Source organism: Triturus cristatus, chromosome 11 (genome assembly GCF_964204655.1).
Source record: "Triturus cristatus chromosome 11, aTriCri1.1, whole genome shotgun sequence".
NCBI lineage: Eukaryota > Metazoa > Chordata > Amphibia > Caudata > Salamandridae > Triturus > Triturus cristatus.
In genome coordinates this window covers 1,051,725,134-1,051,745,214 of record NC_140594.1, presented here as the reverse complement: position 1 = coordinate 1,051,745,214, position 20,081 = coordinate 1,051,725,134, and the positions used below count along the sequence as shown (strand labels likewise).

At 40.2% G+C, this 20,081-nt stretch overlaps 2 protein-coding genes across 10 annotated transcripts in view; one reads left to right on the top strand and one right to left on the bottom strand.

Annotated features, from left to right (window-relative positions):
* Positions 1 to 7,169, top strand: part of B3GNT5 (UDP-GlcNAc:betaGal beta-1,3-N-acetylglucosaminyltransferase 5) — a 118,267-nt gene extending 111,098 nt beyond the window's left edge. For all 3 annotated transcript variants that reach the window (XM_085635355.1, XM_085635357.1, XM_085635356.1), the window contains exon 2: positions 1,000 to 7,169. In XM_085635355.1, coding sequence (XP_085491481.1) covers positions 1,268 to 2,404 — 1,137 coding nt within the window. In that variant the 5' untranslated portion in view covers positions 1,000 to 1,267 and the 3' untranslated portion in view covers positions 2,405 to 7,169. The remainder of the gene's footprint in view (positions 1 to 999) is intronic.
* The window catches only part of MCF2L2 (MCF.2 cell line derived transforming sequence-like 2), a 2,345,299-nt gene that overhangs the window by 1,220,194 nt on the left and 1,105,024 nt on the right, over positions 1 to 20,081 (bottom strand). The gene's annotated exons all lie outside the window — the stretch shown is intronic.

Below are 20,081 nucleotides of genomic sequence, written 5' to 3'. Positions count from 1 at the left end.
AGCACATCTAACAAAACAGTATCACTAAGTTCAGACACCAAACTAACTCCGCAGGTTAGTTCGTATTTGCCATTTTTTAATTAGTAGATATCCTCGTTCTTTCCAGTCTATTTTAAGAAAACAGTATTTCAACTATGAAAATTTGAATTCCTGCCATTTGTCCGAAATTATACCAACCCCTAACTTGGGTACCTTCCTATTCGTAAAGATCGATGAGCAAATCTATTTTTAGCCTTTCACCAACGCAATTCTACTTGGGCTTCATAACATACGATTTTTCTTTTTTCTTTTCCAGGCATAGAAGATATATAGGGATAGATTCTAAGATGTATAATTTGATATCTCGTAATGTTCAAGCCTTCACAAATGATAGTTTACTTCTTCCTTTAGCCTTTTCTTATTTAACTCCAATACGAGTCCGAAGATGGTATTGTATTTATTCCATGACTTGTGACTCCATCTCAAAGCTTTGGTTGTGTTTCTTTCTTTTTCTCTTCTTTCTCTTTTTCTTGGCTGTACAGGGAGGAATATCGCACACTGTGGCTTTGCTTTCAGCCAGCTAACACTTATAATAGGGATGTTTTACCCAGTGGAAAACGTGGCTTGAACTGCTAGTGGTTAATGAAGTTACCTTTTTAATTTGAAAGGATGAAACTATATACTGGTACATTTCCTTTGACCTTTATATTTAGGGTTAGTTCTGGAAATGTTTATACAGTCACTACCGATACTGTATGTGGATATGGAGGTCTATAGTTTACTGCATCACTTACTACTTCAGCATTGCACCATGAAACTTGGACCATTGTTTTGTGCATCTCCCAATGCAGACTTCTAAACCCTAGGGCTCTTTAGTTTTCACAGTATACAGCTTTGTTTTATGCAGTGTTTCAAGCACAGGAATAGACTAACTTCAGGTCTGCAAAATGTGATTTCAATTTGTGTGATTAAATTGAATGTTAGCAAATGGTTTCTGATTTTCTGTTTTTCATTTGATAGGTCACTCCATCACGAATTTGAGAAACGCATGAAGATACCTCTACTATAGAAGTAATCCAATGTCATTTGAGAGCACCTCCAATAGCAAGCAGTGTTCGGTCTAGTCTTCACTTCAGCTTTTACCAAAGGATTTTGAAACAAAGCTCACTTGCTTCAGTAGAATGGGTTTATTGGCAGCTGACTTAGCACAATCCTATTTTCACCGTCTGCAAAAAAGCTCAAACCTTTTCACCTGATTTGAACAAAGCTGAAACGGTATTACTTGAGAATGTTTATCAGTGGCAGAAGAATAAGAAGATGGCAGTTTTTGCAAGTATTTGCCATGTGTTTCATTCTGTGTTTCATGTTATTCATTGGACAGCAGGATAGTTCAGTTGTAAGCCATGTGAAGTCCTACTCTTACAGATATCTCATAAACAGCTACAGCTTTGTAAATGAGAGCCTTAGTGTTACCAGGAACCCACTCCATGGTGTGTCGAACTACAAATATTTGATTAACCATGAGTCTAAATGCAATGAACAAGATGTCTTGCTCTTGCTGTTTGTAAAGACATCACCTGAAAACAGTCTACGAAGGGATTTAATACGGAAGACCTGGGGTAATGAAGACTACTTGCGTTCCCAGTATAATGCCAATATTAAAATTGTTTTTGCTTTGGGAGTGCCAAAGGATTCCCAGACGAGATTTCCAGTGCAGAAAAGACTCCTAGCTGAGGACCGTAAATACAAGGATCTCATTCAGCAAGACTTTCTGGATACTTTTCATAACCTTACTCTAAAACTATTGTTGCAGTTCAGGTGGGTGAACTCGTACTGTCCTCATGCAAAGTTCATAATGTCTGCAGATGACGACATATTTGTGCACACTCCTAATCTAGTTTCCTATCTCCAAAGTATGGATCAAATTAATGTTCAAGATTTCTGGATTGGAAGAGTGCACCGTGGATCACCTCCTGTGCGGAACAAAGACAGCAAGTATTATGTCTCATATGAGATGTACCAGTGGGCTTCTTATCCAGATTACACAGCTGGCGCTGCATATGTGATCTCTAGTGATGTAGCCGCTAAAGTGTATGAAGCTTCACAGACACTAAACGCTAGTCTTTACATTGATGATGTATTTATGGGACTCTGTGCTAATAAAATTGGAGTTGTACCTCAGTATCACTTATTTTTTTCGGGTGAAGGGAAGGCACCGCATCATCCATGCATTTATAACCGAATGATGACCTCCCATGGACATGTTGAAGACCTTTATCAGCTTTGGAGCCAGGCAACTGATCCCAACGTGAAGACTCTTGCTTCTGGATTTTGGGGTGACATGTACTGTAAAATAGTGAATATAATGCTCCTTTGTAAAGTGAACTATCAGGACACATACCCTTGTTCTGCTGCATGGTCTTAGTACTACAATATCTGTTATACATACTGAGCCAAAAACAAGGATCATTTCAAGAGAGGGGGAGAATCTGTACTCGCCCCATCCTCCGTATAAACGGGTGGGGTATGATAACGAACACAGTGTAGGCTGTGGACTTTCATAATGTGCTCTTGCCATGATGCTCCTATTTCTACACCGTAGCCTCCACTGCAGTTAAGATTTTTTCAGTGTACTCCTAGTGGCTTTAAAGGGTGAGGTTTATGCTGTTCCATCAGTCGCATCTGGCAGTGCCTACTCATTGCAATTTCAAAGATAACTTGAAATGTAATGAGAATATAGAAGTAGATTGCTTCTGTCCTTTGTACACACCCAACCAATCTGTGTATTTGCTTTTGAAAATCTCTAAAAGCACGTGCTTTCTGGAAATTGTCACTCTAATTCAAGCAAATTTCTGTCAATGGGGTAAACTTGGATAATCTGACCATTTCTGTTCATGAGCAGTTCAATGTACCAGTTAAAAGCAGTAACTTAATTTTGTATCCAGGAGAATGAATGCTCGAGGAAATACTTCTAGTAAAATGTCAAGCTGTGATAGCCCTTTCTCCACAATGGCCAAGTTGCTAAATGCTAGACGGGTCTTGGATCGAAAGGGTGACCCGCTTTGTTCCTAAATGTTTATCGCAGTCTTCAGTCCTCAAACCAATACGTAGGAACGATCACTGTGGGGCAGAACCGGTAAACGGTTTGAGATCTAATTTAATGTTGTGCACAGTTGCTCATGCATTTCCTGAACATCTGGTCCTGCCCCCCTCCTGCATGCAAGTTGTAGGTTATCTGAGATCACGCTCTTCTGCGAACGTGTGTGGTTTAGAATTAGCTTGAATTACGTTTAGAAATAGTTCTTGGTTACATTGTGTCACTTAATGGCAATGTGTCCTAGATAGAAAAGTATCTCCTTTTCTCTTAAATGGTACCTTATGTACTTTTGACTACAGCCTCTCTTCCAACTATATGTAGTTTGTTGTAGAGACCTTCCTTGGGAACTGTCATACAGTCATGATTCTTGTCATGGTCTTACAAAATTGTTGAGCCACTTCAACAGAAAATGTTGGAGAGTCCTGTTTAACTGGATGCTGAGTGCTCCAACTCAACCACTGGTGAACAGATCTGGAAAACCCGTCGGAACGGAGACTGTATTTGGTAAAGTGGCCTTTAATGCCAGTAAAAGGGGTGCATACCCAGGTCATACACTTTCTCCACTCGGGAGTTATTGGGAGTATATATTTTTCTAGTCCTTTTTGTTTCACAAAGCTGTAATAATCCTGGGTATGCAATTATTCAATTGCATTCATTTGAAATATTTACTGATAAGAATAACAAACAACTTGTGCAGTAGATGCTGTTCATAGGCTTCTGTGCCAAGGCAAATGCATGTCAATTCAAATTGTAGCCATCTGCCATTGGTCATATAAGAATGACCCCAACAATGCTTTTTATTTTTTATAAAGCAGACCAATGTGTCTAATTTGTATTGTCTTCCAATTACTAATGTTCTGTACGAATTCCAAGTTTTCTTGAGCCATTTAAGCTTGTTACAGAGGGTTGAGGAGCAAGTGACCTGTCGGCCTTTTATGGCCTTTGCATCCCAGTTTTCATTGTCATACTTCCCTTATTTGGAAAATCTGATTCAGGTCCTGTGTAATTTTATCTGAAAACCCTCACTCTCGGAGCTCTGAAAAAACAAAAAAGGTATATGTTGTACACTCTCTAGCTTAGCGTAGATGAGCCTTAGCTTTGGTGTCCAGGCGCATATATGTAAAAATATGCAGGTGATGCTGCTGTCAAGTCCGCGTCTAAAATGTGGGTTCTGGATGCTTCTTACACTTCAATTGGTAGACAACTACAAGGTATTTCTTTTCCAAAAGGAATGCCACTCCATTCACGGTAGCCTTTGACATTTTAACACCTACTCTAAAAAAGCTCCTTTTTCAGAACTGTCATGTGGGCAGTGCCACTTTAATTCTGTCAGCATGACTCCGTAGATTCCTCTTCAAAGGGTGTTGAGTAGTTTTGATTGTCTTTTTATGGCACAGGTTTGCTCAGAGACTGACTTGTGTAAATGCTGTCACCTCTTTCCATTGGCTATTAATCTTTGCACGTGATGGAGAATAAAGTAGATATGTGTAACACACATGCCTTTTTTTTTTTTATTACTTTGGTACTCCGTAACTTTTTCAGTTGCTCTTGTCCCAGTATCCACTAACCATTGTTCTCAAAAGGAAAATTAGGTAATGGACTAATGCTGGGAAGTGACGTGGTGGGCACACAGTTGCATGTGTGATATTCACAATGTACATTTTAAAGAGCTGTACAAAGCTTAGTGGCCGATTTTCAAAGTGGGGTACAATTTAAAAGGGTGTCCATAGCTGCGGAACACCTGGCTTGTGTTAGTCTGTTATAGTGGAACATGGGTTCCTGGGGACGCCCTCATCCAATTCCTCAACTTGGGGTCTTGATCAACTACAAGAAATGCTCCCAGTAGTACAAAAACTATGAGCGTTTCTATGCTAGTTGTACATGAATACAAAATTCAAATGAAGTGTTTACAATAAAATACACAAATGAACATGCAGTATTATAACATAAAATGCCGTTTTTTTGCCAAATCTCGTACAAAACAGTAATAAGCTAGCTCACATAACTATAAAAACCAGACTTGAGCTTGTGCTGAAATGTTTAATGGTGTATTTGATAGTGTTTTGGATCCTGCTTGTTTATGTGAAAATGCATAGTGCGTATATAATCTATAGCTGAAAGTTATCTAATTCCTTGTTATCTTGGTACTTGAATGAAAGGGTGATTCACCCTCCCCAAAGGTGAACCCTAAAATGGTGGAATGGTGGTGGAGGAAGAGGTGGAGAATTTCATTTGAAGAGTCGAGTGTGAAATCCCTAATCCCACTCTATCACTGCCCATGGTCACAACCATACCCAACATTCAAATGATTGACTAGATTCATCTAAAACAAGTTCTAAATGTAAAGCATTCTCTTACCTTCTCAGAGCAGACATTTTATTTGGGATCAAAGAGCCTGTCCTATAATCCTCAACCAAATTTAAAAGTAATGACTTAGGAGTGTGCCTATGAATGACTGCTTTGCTGCTTGTCCTTTTCATTTAGGCAGTGGCTAGAACCAGGCCAACGAAACGGAGTACAAGATTGTTGTATCTTTAAGTTCAAGAAACAACAAACAAGTTATGTTTTTACATTTCTTGCAAAAAGAAATCAGTTTGTACTGTTGCTTCTGCAACAGTCTTCGGGCTGTAAAAATAACATTTAGGTAACTGGAATTCATCAGGTGAATAAAGTTTTGTAAAAAAAATATTGGGTATGAGAGCTGGAGCATCAGGATTGGGCTGAATGTAATTCTCTAGCTTATGCTCTCCCATGTCCAAATATGCCTGGGAAGGTACCTGTGGCCTAGCTTTTAGTACCCATATAAGCACACTGTTCGTTAAAAAATACAAGAATAGCATATGGTAAAGTATGTCTGATCTGCATCACTATTAAAGCAATATAGCATATCTGGTTCAGAGTTTAGACATTTACACACGATTGGTCAACCCAAAGAAAGCCAAATTATAAGTATATACTGTGAACCCTATATGTACTGTTCCAAATGCATTTTATCTTCATATGTTAAGCTAATTCCAAAACGATGTAACATTGGGAACAAGTTTGCACCAGTAACATGATCTGAACTTTCTCTGGATGGGTATACATTTGATTATATTCTTAGCAAACCTGTTAAGAGGTGCTTTTTTTTCCCTCTGTTGGCCATTTTGTTCGACTTTAAACGTTTCACATGCTTGGCCCTATAAAATGGATATTGGTGAATAGCACATCTGAAATTTTGTAAAACGGACTAACCTTGTGGTGTTTTAGTCTGTTCTAAAGATTGTCCTTATCGACCTGCACTTTAACATCTAAGCCTTCCTTGCCATCTCATAAATTAGCACACTTGACTGCGGGGTTAAAACGGCTGGTTCGTTGAAGTCCGTCAGATCGTGCTTGTGAACTGGAGCTCAAAAGTGCTGTAGCTGTGTCGTTATCTAATGTCTAATTTGTTACTGAAGTGTGTGTGTGGTAAGGTGCAAAATACAAATGTGCAATAGAAGTGAAAGTACTCTGCATTTTAGTGACTTCAAGCAGCATACAATATTTGTTCATTCATAACTGGCTCGTAGAGAAGGACATTCACGCTGATTGTCGAGTAGGCAATACTTTTGAAAAGATATTTTACCCTTCTTTAATTGTAGTTGTTGTCACTTGATGCAGAGTGACTTTACTGGAAACAGTTAAATTACAGCAGGTCTGTTGTATTTATTTGCTTGAAAGTAAACTGAGTTTCGTTGTTGTCCTGTGTAATTAACATTGAACCTGTGAGCAAATGGACATTTATTTTATTTCTGAAGGTATGATGGCAGGCCTATAAGCAGCCGGATTCTTTGGTAAATGATTTAATACTCGCTCAATGAGCAGGCTGTGCTCAAGATGTCCTCCATATTGTTAACTCCAGGGTTTCAGTTCAGGCACCGTATATCATCTATTTTTCCTGGTCCCTGGCTTGCATATTGTGATATTACAAAGGTGTTTGATGTAAATAGACCATTTGAAAATGTTAATGTTATTTGCAACTTTAGATTTTCATCAGAAATTTAAAATGGCACGAACTGTTGTGCACAAATGCATTTCAAATAAAATTATTTTAATAAACCGTTTCTGCTCATTTGGGGGTCAGGTCTTTCCTTTATTTCTGCTTCTTCACATGATGACCTGTTACTGTATCTAGAATTGCATGCTATCAAGCAAGTCTTATTGCATGCGCCCATTTTAAACTTTGTGTCCGTAATCCTGAATACTTATTTCAAGGACCATCAAAGTGAAATTAAAATTCTTATGCAGGTGGTGTGGGAGACTCATCCCACCATTCCAGAATTGTCCTTGCAAGGCCCAACTACTGACTTCCACGAATTGCTTATTTACTACTGTAACTCCACATACACTGAAGTTGTGCAGGGGAACAAAGGAAATGTTTCTTTATTAAAAAGAAAAAATACCTATTATAACCATTAGTCTCAGAAAACTGTGTGGAGGAATGGCCCATTACTGTCGGAACCAGCCTGGTTTCCTCATTGTGCACCATACATGAGCAAGAAATCCATGGCCCCACATGTAGGTAGCCGAAAGTAATTGACTCTTTTCCTAGTAATCAGGCGCTGGCCAGTAGGATATGTGGGAATTCCTGAATTCACTTCTGTTTGATATATTTTGATTAGGCTCCAGGTATTATCATGGAACCCAAATATATATGGTTCAATTAGCCCTATGCTCTCCTTGTGCACTTTAGCACCCTTAGGCATAGGTAAATGTTCAAGTCAACTCTGACCAATGTTTACCATAGATGGGAAACACGTTGCCAAAATTGTATTATGAATGTTAAATTACAATAGTGTTTTTAACCATGTGAGACTCCATACCGAAGTATTCACAGGATTTGAACCTTTTTAAAGAATTAAAATTCACGAAACTAGCTGCAGCAGAGCAAACTTGATCAGACTGGCAAGATTCAGTCACAAAATCCATGATGATAGATCGATTGGTCTTTGTGCTGTGCACACAGTTCTAGATCTCGTTAAGCCATGCCCTAAGAAATCAACCTGGATTGGATGCATCCAAAACAAAAGCTTCCCTGTACAGCAAAATCTTAAACATCTGTCCTCTGACACAACTGGGCCCACACACCCAAAATGAGTCCCGGTCCCTGTAGTGCAGTTTATCCTCTGTAGATTCCTTGAATTCAAGACACACAGGCTAGCGACAGCATACATCTTGAGGGCAAGAGATCTTCGAATAACTTGATCCTCTGCAGATAGCTAATTGTACAAGCCGAATCAAAACTTAGTGTCAACATACAACACAGCACTTTGGCATAGTTCTCCTCCGAGTACAGCAGCAAAGCTTCATTGGCATAACAGGATTTTTTTGTGGACCATGGTGTTGAAGATGTAAGCAGAAGATTTCATATAAATCATCCGTGATGACCTAAGAAGCCTAATTTCGGAGATCAGTTATCTGCTCAAACAGGCAAGAAGGCTAAATAGCTTTACCACTACAGAGAGCCTTCCCAAATATCTAGACTTCAGAAAGGGCTGAGGACCAGTTCAACTTTTTAGAGAACCAATCCCTTCCAGCACTTTATATTCATGGGTATGATCCTTCATCAAATCCCCTGATGTGTGTTTGCAAGCCATTTAGTATTCTCCCCGGTTTTAAAGAGCTAACCAATGTATGGTATGTCTTCTCCACTGGAGATGATAACCTCTGGATCCCTTGCTGGACTAGTCCGGTTCTCATGAGATCTGTCGGCCTGGGAGAGATCTCTGTGCCTTCAAAGGAACGTGTTGCAGCTTCTCTGAAGACACTAAAAGTTTGCTGAGCAGTTACCTCGTTTCATGCAGCTGCTTGGCAAACTTATTTGACTTTATAAACACTCCCAAAGTAGGATTTTGTGAAACAAAATAGTAATGACCCTGACACTCTGGGAGGTTTCTCCCAGGGCGTGGTAGTCTATCAAAAGTACTTTTTTTGGTTTCCACATAAAACCATGAAAGTATTCTAGAACCGTAATGGTAGAGAAAAGCGCTATCAAAAATTAAATAAAAAATATTCAAACATAAAAGAAACGGCCCTTCCCTAAAAATCTCACAAAATACATAAAATATATTATAAAGTACATGTGCCATAAATCATTGGAAGTAAAATTAACTCATGGTCCTTATCTAGACTGTCATCGGGGTGACTAGTGTAAAAATATGCCTTTAGTGCCACAAACGGTTAACCGCAACAGGCTCTAAGCTTCACTGCAGATTTCAAAAAGTTAAGAACCAATAAATTAGAATCTCCGTGCAGCAGTTTTAAATAAGGGCTGGACGCACTTAAACTCATCCCTTCTTAAAATGGGGATAATAAGTTTAGCCGGGGCATCGCATAATTCTTACAAAATAAAATGTAAGCCTGTCCTGTGGCGACTCGCCGTTGCAGCCACAGGGTTCTAAAATCTGGCCTTTGCTACACCCCGTGGCTGTGCCAACCCCCAGTTCTTCATGTACCACCATATTAGACGTTCCCTGGGGCACACCTAACAGAAGTTTCAAAAAGGTATTCTTAGCCACTTGTAGTTTGTCCATAGCGACATGGCCCCATATTTAGCTACTGTAGGAGGATTTAGCGACACATTTAGCCTGATATCTGTAAGAGTTCTGCAATTGGTCTCCAACCCAGTCTGGAAGCAAAATTAAAAATGGCTGTTATTGCATGCACAAGGTCTCCCCTCCTTCTCTGTTTCAGTGGTCCTCATTTCATTTTCTCATCTGTTAGGACCCCTAAATATGAAAAGGCGTCTGTACGGGGAACTAAACTGTGGGTGGAATGGTGAGCAAAAGAGTGATGGATTTATCCCAGATCTCTTGACTGTGGATGAATGTTTTGATTTGGTCTGCATTCTGTCCATCAATTCTCTTGCTTTCTCGCCCCAAGTGTGCCAGATATGCCCAGACATGGGTCCTGGGCTCACTGTGCCACTGGATTCAAGCGATCCTGGCTGATGGGTGAAACCCCGAAACTGGTCCTAGGATGCTTGTTTCCGGTCCAGGGAGGACCTGGCTTGGCAGTTCGGACTGGACTGTTCCCATGAGGCACCGGGTCAAGACTGATTTGCATATGGCCAGGTCTTAACTAGGGTGTCATGGTGAGCAAAAGAGTGATGGATTTAACCCAGATCTCTTGACTGGGGTTGACTGTTTTGATTTGTTATGCATTTTGTCCATCAAATGTTGGCTTGATCAGTTTGTAACTTTTAAGTTGTCACCTCTGCTCTGTCTTTTGACCTTTCCCCCATCTGGACCTTTTTTTTCGTGCCTGATCCTTGACTGACCATCTCTACTCCTTGGTCTCCCTCGTCTGGCAAATTCAGAGTTATCAACTGATTGACAGGGGTGCCTACCATACACCTCTGGGTTAGGGTACATCATCCCCCTGGGGTTGTTGACCACAATAGTGGGGGTGAGGTAAATACTGGCCCGCCGTGCAGCTATTCAGGCTTTCTGATTCTTGCGCACTGGGACTGTTTGGTAAACCATCGACACTATCCATGATTGTGTGTAACCTGGCTGGATTAGGAGGTGGTTGACAGGGGACCGGGAGAGACGACGGACCACCAGCTTTATCTTCTTATCAAGCACTCCAGTGGCCCTCTGTAGGAAGAGTCCATAGTCACTACTTAGCCTGTCATAGCCCTCCCCGAATCCGTAGTCCCCTTGTTTCTCCCCCATGGCACACCCAGACCAGTACACACTTGGCGCACTTCAACCGTGACCACCGATGTAACAAGGCTCGTGCTTCTGCTCAGTGAGGAACCCACGGGGGACTACTAGCACATTCACAAGGAATGGAGGCTACACAAACCTTGGAACCAGATCACGAAGTCCATAGGTCACCTGGGCACTGTAACCTTATAACCAAATATGTGAGGAAATGCTGCCCTCCCTCCCTGCTCCTCTGCCACCAAGGATGATGAAGTAAAGATCCAGTTGTGCTTGCCTGAAAAATACAGTGTGATGGGCCGAAGAGGCTTTTATAACGAAGTACTGGTAATTGTAATAGAACCAAGAGGGTGGGCCCTATGAGTTAAGCCAACAATTTTGATGCTTTTTGGAGACCATATAGGATTTGATTTCCTAGCTTATGGGAGAGTGGTGACATGAATGGAAAATCCATTTGGACATTTCTTAGCTTTTCAGAATTTTGGTCGACCACACTTTGTATACATCAATTTAAGGGTTTGCAAAGGAATACAAAACTGAAATATTTGAAGTTCAATAATTGTTGAACAAGACTTTGGGTGATACATTGGCTCCAAGTTTCAAAGGATAAATTGGAAGTCTGAGGTGAGTTAAAGATATAAAAATATGATCAGATGCCACGTGGATTGAGAGACCAAGCAGTAACATTCTGATTCAGTTGACTTTTTGACAGGAGTGTAACATTTGACCATGAAGCCTTGCCTGGGGGGGTTAAACTCTGAGCTTCTTCTCTGATGCTTTTTCTGTCTTGGTAGCTTTACTTTTAGCCAGTAAGCTCTTCCACTCCCATTCAGACCAGAAAAAATCGAGATGGCATTTAAGTCCTGGTCACTATCATGTCATAACTGGGACGGTCAATGTTGAAGTAGAAACTGAAACCAAGTAATGAAATTTAACTGGGAATTTTGTTCAGATCCTTCACAAGACCTCTTGGGAAGCTAGCAATAGTGAGGGATTCCTGGCTGGTTCTTGCACTCAAAGGATTCTGCCTCAAACGGAAATGAATGAGAAAATATGGGGCCCTTGGAGGGTTTTCCGAGGACTGTAGATGTGGGAAGGGGGGGTCCATATAATTCACTGATTGTCTATCCATTCAGTTATTCTTCATGTTCATTTACCGGTCTGTAACCAAGGAATGACAAACTTTCGAAATTGCACAATGTATTCTACCAAATTTATTTTCTGAGCAAAAACTAATAAAAATAAATTTAAAAATAAAGGAAATGCATATGAGCTTCAGTGTCTCTGGAGTGTTCAGGGAACAAAATGGTGATAACTAAATCTAGGCAGCCAAACTGGCTATGCATTTAACCTCTCTCCTAGTGAAACCTCAATCGTCTGCTTTTTTCTAGACTTCTACCAAATCCTCGTTGATGGCTCCATGTCAAACGGAGTGTTGGGAGTACCTTTGTTCTCCAGGACTGGTTAAGTACAGCTGTTCAGATTTACAAGAAGTGAGTGGAAGTGGTTCTGCTAGTCTGACGAAGGAGGTATCTCAGTACAGCAGAGTGAAGCATCCATAGTTCTGAAGCAATGCCTTTCAGAGTTGGAGAGCTGCTTTCCATTTAATAATTGGGAAGAGGAAAACCATAGTTGGCTCCTTTTCGTTTGGGGCCTGGGAACCTGCTATTTGACAGCCTGAGTGTGGTATTTGGAAAGGTGTCACAGATGGGCAGTTGAGGACAAACTTTAGTGACCAGCAGAGTTGGATTGGGAAGGCAGGCGTTTGGGGATTGGCTGATGGGCCTGCACCCAAGTGTCACCTGTGCTCCCAAATCTAGCCTTTTTAATTCCACCACATTTGGGCAAAGATAAGACTTGTATAAACAAAGTAATATGTAGGACCTAATTCAGAACATTCTCTTATAATAAAGAAAACATTAATCTCTATTGTTTGGTATTGTAGGCCCAACCAACCTACACTAGTTTAGTTCCAAACTCGCAATCCGATGCCAATTCCAAGTATCCAATACTATTTATTGGGCAAACAAACATTTAAATACATAAACAAAAAAACACAACATATATAATATACATAAAGATTTTCTCTTCCATATACAATCACTTTTTAAATATATGTGGCTGCAATGTTCAATATTCCATGGCAGTCCATTTGAAAGGTAGTCCAGTATCGGTACACACCCTAGAAAATAGAGCCCTCAAACATATATGGTGTGTATTAAAGTCATATGCACAATGTAATCCTTAATTGGACTCTTCCATCTCAAATGGTCGATGCTTTTTGGCCAAACTATTCACTTCTTTTCAGGATGTAGGAAGAAGAAAAAACTTAAAATATACATACAATCCATCTTTGAAATAGTTTCCTAGGTGTCAGATAATTAAGAATGCACTTATGTAAGTATATCATGCACCCAGTGGAATGTAAGCATGCTCAACTCTCAGTGGATGGGGGTTCCATTACCAATGGAACCTAATGGTAAACCTTAGAATTCACTGAAGCGAAAATGATCTGTCCTAGCACCCAAAAAGTGCACGGAAACACCTGAATAATTGTGAAGTGATCAATCATCGAATTAAAAAAAAATGTCCGTGTTTATGATTCCACTAGGCATTAGATGCAGCCTAGTTTATCTGAAGGCAAGCGGAGTTTCACCAAGAACTTTAAAAATGTAAGCCACTCAAGCGGCGGAGTTCTAAAGAGTAAAATCAACTTTACCTGGTGTAAAACCACAGAGAATGAGACTGTAGGTCATCTTCCTGATCAGGCTCTATTGATGCAGTGAAACGTGCAGGTGATCTAAATGACCCACGACGGAGAAGACTGTGCTTACAAAAAATGTGTTATGAATCAGTCATGCCCAATAATTCCAAAAGTGCCTAAAGTCTACGGGTAATTAAACCACGGTCTCTACATCCATGTCGTTTACTGACCAAATCGTCATTAGATTGAGCTCCTACCAAGCGGGGAATGGCAGTTGGCCACCCTGTCAACAACCAAAGTTGTACATGTGAAATCAATGCACGTGATTCATAACCTAGAGGTGCCTCTGGAAAGCCTCTGGAAAAACGGCTGAGGTCTTCTGCTGTACCTTGATCAGCATGCCCTAGCATGCACGGCTGGGACAAAAAAATGAAGAGAGCAAGGCCAAAAAACAGACGGCAGAGATATATGGTACCAGTCAACAAATACTGGGACTATCTAATGTATATCGACGGAACAGGCATAGCTATTACAAATTCCGTACCTGTGAATAATTCTTCCATTGCTCTCTTCACAATGTAAGGTGTCCGCCGCAATCAACGAATTAGAATAGGTCGCTGGACATCCAGTGGTGAAACCTTTCCTTAAAAAACAGAGGTGGTGACGGGGTCATGTGAGAGGAAGCACTCGACTATTCTTTTCTTAAAGGTGTAGTATCAGTTCCACTAGAATGTACGCACTATACTCATCACAAGCTAACTTAAGAATATAAATATCCGGTGTGTCAATTATACCCTTCACCTAAAAAAAAGAATGGAAAAATAATTCGGATTTGGTAATTAGAAGAGCAGCTTTCTGAAAAGCATATATTCCGCGTTACTCTGTAAGGAATTGTCCATAGCATAACCAATTTAGACAATCTAATATCAAAGGGCAAATATATGCACAATTGTAGCCACGCAGTCAATCAATTTTAAGGTCCTATACAGTAAACCTGCATATAAATCTTGTCATTTCAGTATATTACAAGGAGGGGTAACTCCAAGTTTCGTATCCGTGTACGAACTACTTAGACAAACTTAATCAGGGCAACCAAAGTACCATGGAAAGGTTATTTTTTTTTATATATATATATATATACCGTTTGGTGAACTTACAGGATTTTATCCCTGTCTTAAGTGCAGTGCTTGTAAGAATAGTCAAAGTACTGGATTACAGAGTGCCTGGAGTGAGTGAACCAAGAAAGATAAGGAGCCTGATGAACTGTAACACAACACACACGGTATACTGTCTGTTATGTCCGTGTGGGTTGCGTTACATCGGAAGTACGATCCATCCCACAAAGATTAGAATCCTTGAAAACCTCAGGGCCATACAAAATAAGGACTCCACCTATCCGGTGGCGAGACATTTTGAGAGGTTCCATGGAAGCAATAGGGATCTTCTGAGTTTCTTTTGTATGGATCAGGTACCGATAAATGTCAGAGGGGGCAACAGGCAATTACAGTTACGTAGACTGGAATCACGATACATTGAGAACCAGACCAAAAAGCTGGGTGGTCTCAATAGTTGGGGAAGAAATGGCTGTATATTTGTAATGTTTTCTGGACAATAGTGAACCTAATAGTTTTGTATGGTAGGCTGACGAGATGTGATTAGGACAGTTATGGAGTAATGTATTATAATATGTCTTACATTAGATATGTTGTAAGAAAAGACTGGCCCATTCAGGGCACAATTTGTGTTTTATTGTTTAATATCATTTATATTGTGGACATTTATGTTAGAAACAGCCCATCCAGGGCAGTATAACACAATTTATGTATGATTTTGTTCACAATGTTTACATAGCTATGCATTCAGTAATGGCCGACACTTTGACTGAATGAAGTTGAGTAGTCCTCTGTCTATGTTAAACGTCACTACCATATTTAAATCTGTGGCATGCCGGCGCCGGCCTCTATTGACAAAGGTGGCAAGCCGAAACGCGTCTGAGTGTGTGTATATACTTTATCCAAATAAAACTTGGATTTAAACGTTCCTGCGAGTGCTGGTATTTCGATATCGTGAGCTGTGGATGAAAATCCCACGCGGTGTCCGTCACAGCGCTGAAGGCACCCGATCGCGAGTGCGAGGGAGTAAGACGGAAAGTCAATGTGATATATATACACTGAAAAAACCATAGGTTTCACACACATTATAGTTAGGAATTAGCATTTAAAAAACCTTGCAAATTCACTTTAAAAACCATAGGTTTCACACATGTTATAGTTAGCTGGACATTTCACTCGTGAAAAACCATTGAAATTCCCCCGTTATAGTTAGTGCAGGCAACTATAACTCACGCGACCGCAATCCTCTGCTGATGACGTCCGATATTACATCACTGTATTTAGACACTTATTTACCCATGTCTTCTTCCATTAATTTTTAGCTATACATATATTACAAATATTTTTTTTTCAGAAAGACACATATGTCATCAGTGATGCAAGGTTTTTTAAATGCTAATTCCTAACTATAACGTGTGTGAAACCTATGGTTTTTTCAGTGAATTTGTACGTTTTTTTAAATGCTAAGTTATGTATTTTTTTTTTAAGGTTTTTCACCGTGCTCGTACCGTACCAGGAAGTGCTTCGCGCACAGTGAGCATGAGGTGCGCTTCGCGCACCGCGCGCCCACTTTACGCAGTTTGTGCCGTGCACGCACGGTGGGCACGCGGTGCGCTACGCGCACCGCGTGCCCACGTTACGCTAGATGGGCCATGTACGCACGATGCGCTTCGCGCACCGTGCGCACATGGAGGACATATTATGCGCTTCCTTGTGATAGGTAATCTGTTGAAATGTTTTGGGGAAATGCTGTGCTCTTATATGCCATGCACAAATGGTTGCCTTCGGCCACCATTTGCACACTGGGTGGAGAGAGTGGGTTTTTTTTTTTTAATAATTTTTTACCGTACGCGTACGGTAAGCGTACGGTAAGCGTAATCGGCGAAATTTTCGAAAAATAAAAAATTACCGTTTTTTGCCTTGGGGGATCTTTGAAGACTCAACTAACATGGTTATGTGCATGGGCGCTGTCTAAACAGCCCCTTTATATGTTTTTGGCATTTGTTTATCAGCTCCCCCCTCAGAGTGCGAGAGAGAAAATGGCGGCCGCCGCTTCCTGGTTTCGACCGATTCGAATGTTTACTAAGATCTAAGGGCCAATCAGAATCGCGCTCGAGCACGCCACCGTACGCGTACGGTAAGCGTACCGTAAGCGCACCGTAAGCTGGCTCAGATATATATATTGATTTAAAGGCTATTTTCTCAGAATCTACTGAACAGATTTACACCAAACCTACAAAAGGCACTTCCTTGACCTGAGGACTACCTCTCTGCCAAATTTCAAGTAATTCTGTTCAGCCGTTCGGGCTGTAGCTGTGTCTAAAGGTCCTATGGAAAAATGCATGGGAAAAACGCGTTTTGGGACCCCCCTTTTATCTCAGCCCCCGCTTGACGAATCCCCCCAAGACTTTCAGGGTAGGAGCGGAGCGTAGCGCCCCACCTATTTTGAAAAATTCGCGAGGATTCGTCAACCGGCGCCAAAGTTATTCAAAATAGAATGTTGCGGATTTCCTATGGAAACGTGGTCCTAACTATAACTACCTACTGGCGACCGCCAGTTGGTAATATATATATATATATATATATATATATATATATATATATATATATATATATATATATATACACACACTTTCATATGTGGAACACCGACTCAGGAGAACATTCAATTTGCAGACTTCCTCAGTAGTTAGATAAAATAATAAATAACGAGTCACTTATATTAGAGCCCGTATTTCATCATATTCATTAAGTCCTCGCATTGCTGTCCCATATTTTTTATCATTTTCACCTCTGTTCTGTTGAGCACTATCCCCAGTTGTCTCCTTGACTGTTATTCAGGATTATAATTGGAACTGACCACTGTATGTCATTCTCATTGTTTTTCTGTACTAAGGGCCTCTTGTATTGAACATTTCAATCTGTTACAGAATTCCTGTTTTCACCAGTTGAGTGGTTTGTCCTGTATAGCACAAGTTAAATGGGCATTTTATGCTATAAATCGCATTTTTGTGTTGCAGTTGGAAAACCTATTTTGATGATGTATTTTCCTAGCAATCAAGATCGATTTGGTGTGTCTTGTAAGATGGCAAGCAGCACAGTTGTTTCTTCTAAAGTTGCCTTTTACGAAGAATGCTGGGGCTCCCTCCAGTCAGTCTTTTCCTTTCTCGGCTGGTCGTGCAGCCTTAACCAATTGCTAATGTAAATTACTTCCTTTACGGAAGGAGAACATAGGTTTTTGGTATTTCTAGATGGTCAAACATTTACCAGTTCCACAGTGTATTTTTTATTGTGTTAGCTTAAGAGTTGTATGTAAGTACACATCTCAAAGTGTTGGATTCCGGTCTGTTTTTGGGAGTTAGTAATTCCTCCCTCTGCGTGTACCATGCTAGTTTCATTGCCACCTTAGTTCGTTTTTTGGGGTACCCTCTATTTATTAGTTTATCCTCTATTTATTAGTTTATCCTCAAGGTCTCTGCATTTTTAAATAATCTTCCTTATTGGTGGTAATTCCTCTGGATATGGAGGAATTGCCCATACGAGGGTGCCCACTCGTGAAGTGGAGCAGAGTATTCCAATCAGTGGGTTTGGTATATAGGCTTACTTCTAAAATTCCATCGTTTTGTATACACAAATCTAGCAAGCTAAGCCTATTAGCATTGTATGTCAACGTAAATTTGAGATCGGGAGCCTGAGCATTCAGCCAACCATGAAAGTGCCGGGCCTAATTGTGATCCCAATCCAAACCTGGTGACCAGTAACTTAGACTAATAAAAACAAAAGGGAGCTGGTGAAGGCTGCACACCTAAATGATGCTGATTAGAAGGCCGTAATCTAATACAGGTGAAAGCTGACCTTATGAGAGAGAAAGAATGACTGATCTAGAACAATTTGAAAAGAAATGCAGAAAAGGGCGAGTAAGGCATCCTCTCCACCCTAAGAAGTATCACAAGACGAGAAAAAAATTGAAGCGGAGGATGAAAGGTGGGGCAGAAATGTGAACTACTGTGGTAAACAAGGAAAGCCTCACAACAACAAACCGAGCTTTTAGAATGTAGAGATTGGTTTTATGTCCTGATTGTGTGAGGTCTAACCACCCCATCAAATTAAAGACTTACTCTATAACGACCAGGATGTAAAATCCATATTTTATGGCTGCATGACTGTAATGGGACTGGTAAGATTGGGTTTATCACTAAGAATAAGACCCCTATTGAAATAAAACACCTCTATGGAGGTAAGCACAGATTGAGACACCCAAAGTCATGAGTCACTGGCTGCCCTTTTCTAGAAAGCTAAATTAAAAAAATGTATGAGATGAAGGAAAACCATGTTGACTTCCAGAAAGATTTAAAATAAATCCTGTGCCAATATGGTATTATGAAATTTAGCTCAAATTAGGATTATGAGAGTAGAGCTAAATGGCAGAGCAACAGGTGAAATGATCTTGTCTGAAAAACTTGCAGTTTTTTTGGCTCAGAGTTAATTGGTCAGAGTAAGACGCACAGAGAACAACTGTTTAATAGAGGATGCTTGGCACTATGAGGCTACATTGTGACAGAATCAGGGCAGTTACGAAGGGGAATATTTGCCAGTTTTGGTTAATTTTAAATTAGGCAGCCCAGAAACAATTTGTGAACAGTGCTTGATAGAAGGGTACCAATTCATTTTCATTTCTATTTGTACATAGTGAAACATAGCATTTGCCTAAAGAATAGCAGAAATACAATGAGGTTGCCAACAATTAACAATTTAGTTTCAAAAATCTAATTTACTGGGTTCACCTTTTGCCCCTGAATAATTCATACTGATTTGCAAAGGAAAAACGTAAGCTTTTCTGGTAATTGAAGAATGCAGACCGTTCTAGCAGAAAAGCCAGAATTCAAAAGGATCAAAATATCCTAGTGCACGGAGTGGAAAAGATCAGAATACAGTAATCTAGGTGCATCATAGATCATATTGCAAATTTCTTTTAAAACATTTAGGCACTTTCACCACTTTCTTTCGAATCCAGACATACCTGTCATTTAATTTAACTACGTTTTTATCACTTCTCATGTCTTTCAATGTTTGCTAACTTTTTCAAAATCCCTTCCTTGCAGCCCTTCCGTTTCTCTTTCGACATCAAAAGCGTTGGTTTTCTGCTTCAACATAATTTCCTTCACACTGGTTTGACTTAACAGTAGTCATGTCAATCTACCCTGATCTCGACATGGTACTGGGTTATCTACACAGCATCAGTTCATAAGGAGTTTTTCCAGTTTCACTGTGGGATGTTCTATGATCTCACTCTAATTTTCTCACATCTGCTTTCCAATTACTTCTTTCACAAATGCCCAACTGCAAACTATTCTTCTTGGATTGATCGGCTGAGAGCTGGCATTGAGTTCTTATGGATAATACATTGAAGCTTAAACATGTTTAATTCCCCTGAGAGACAAATAATCTTCTATTTTTTCTGGAGACCAATTCAACGCTGTTATCTATTACTCCTCTTGGAA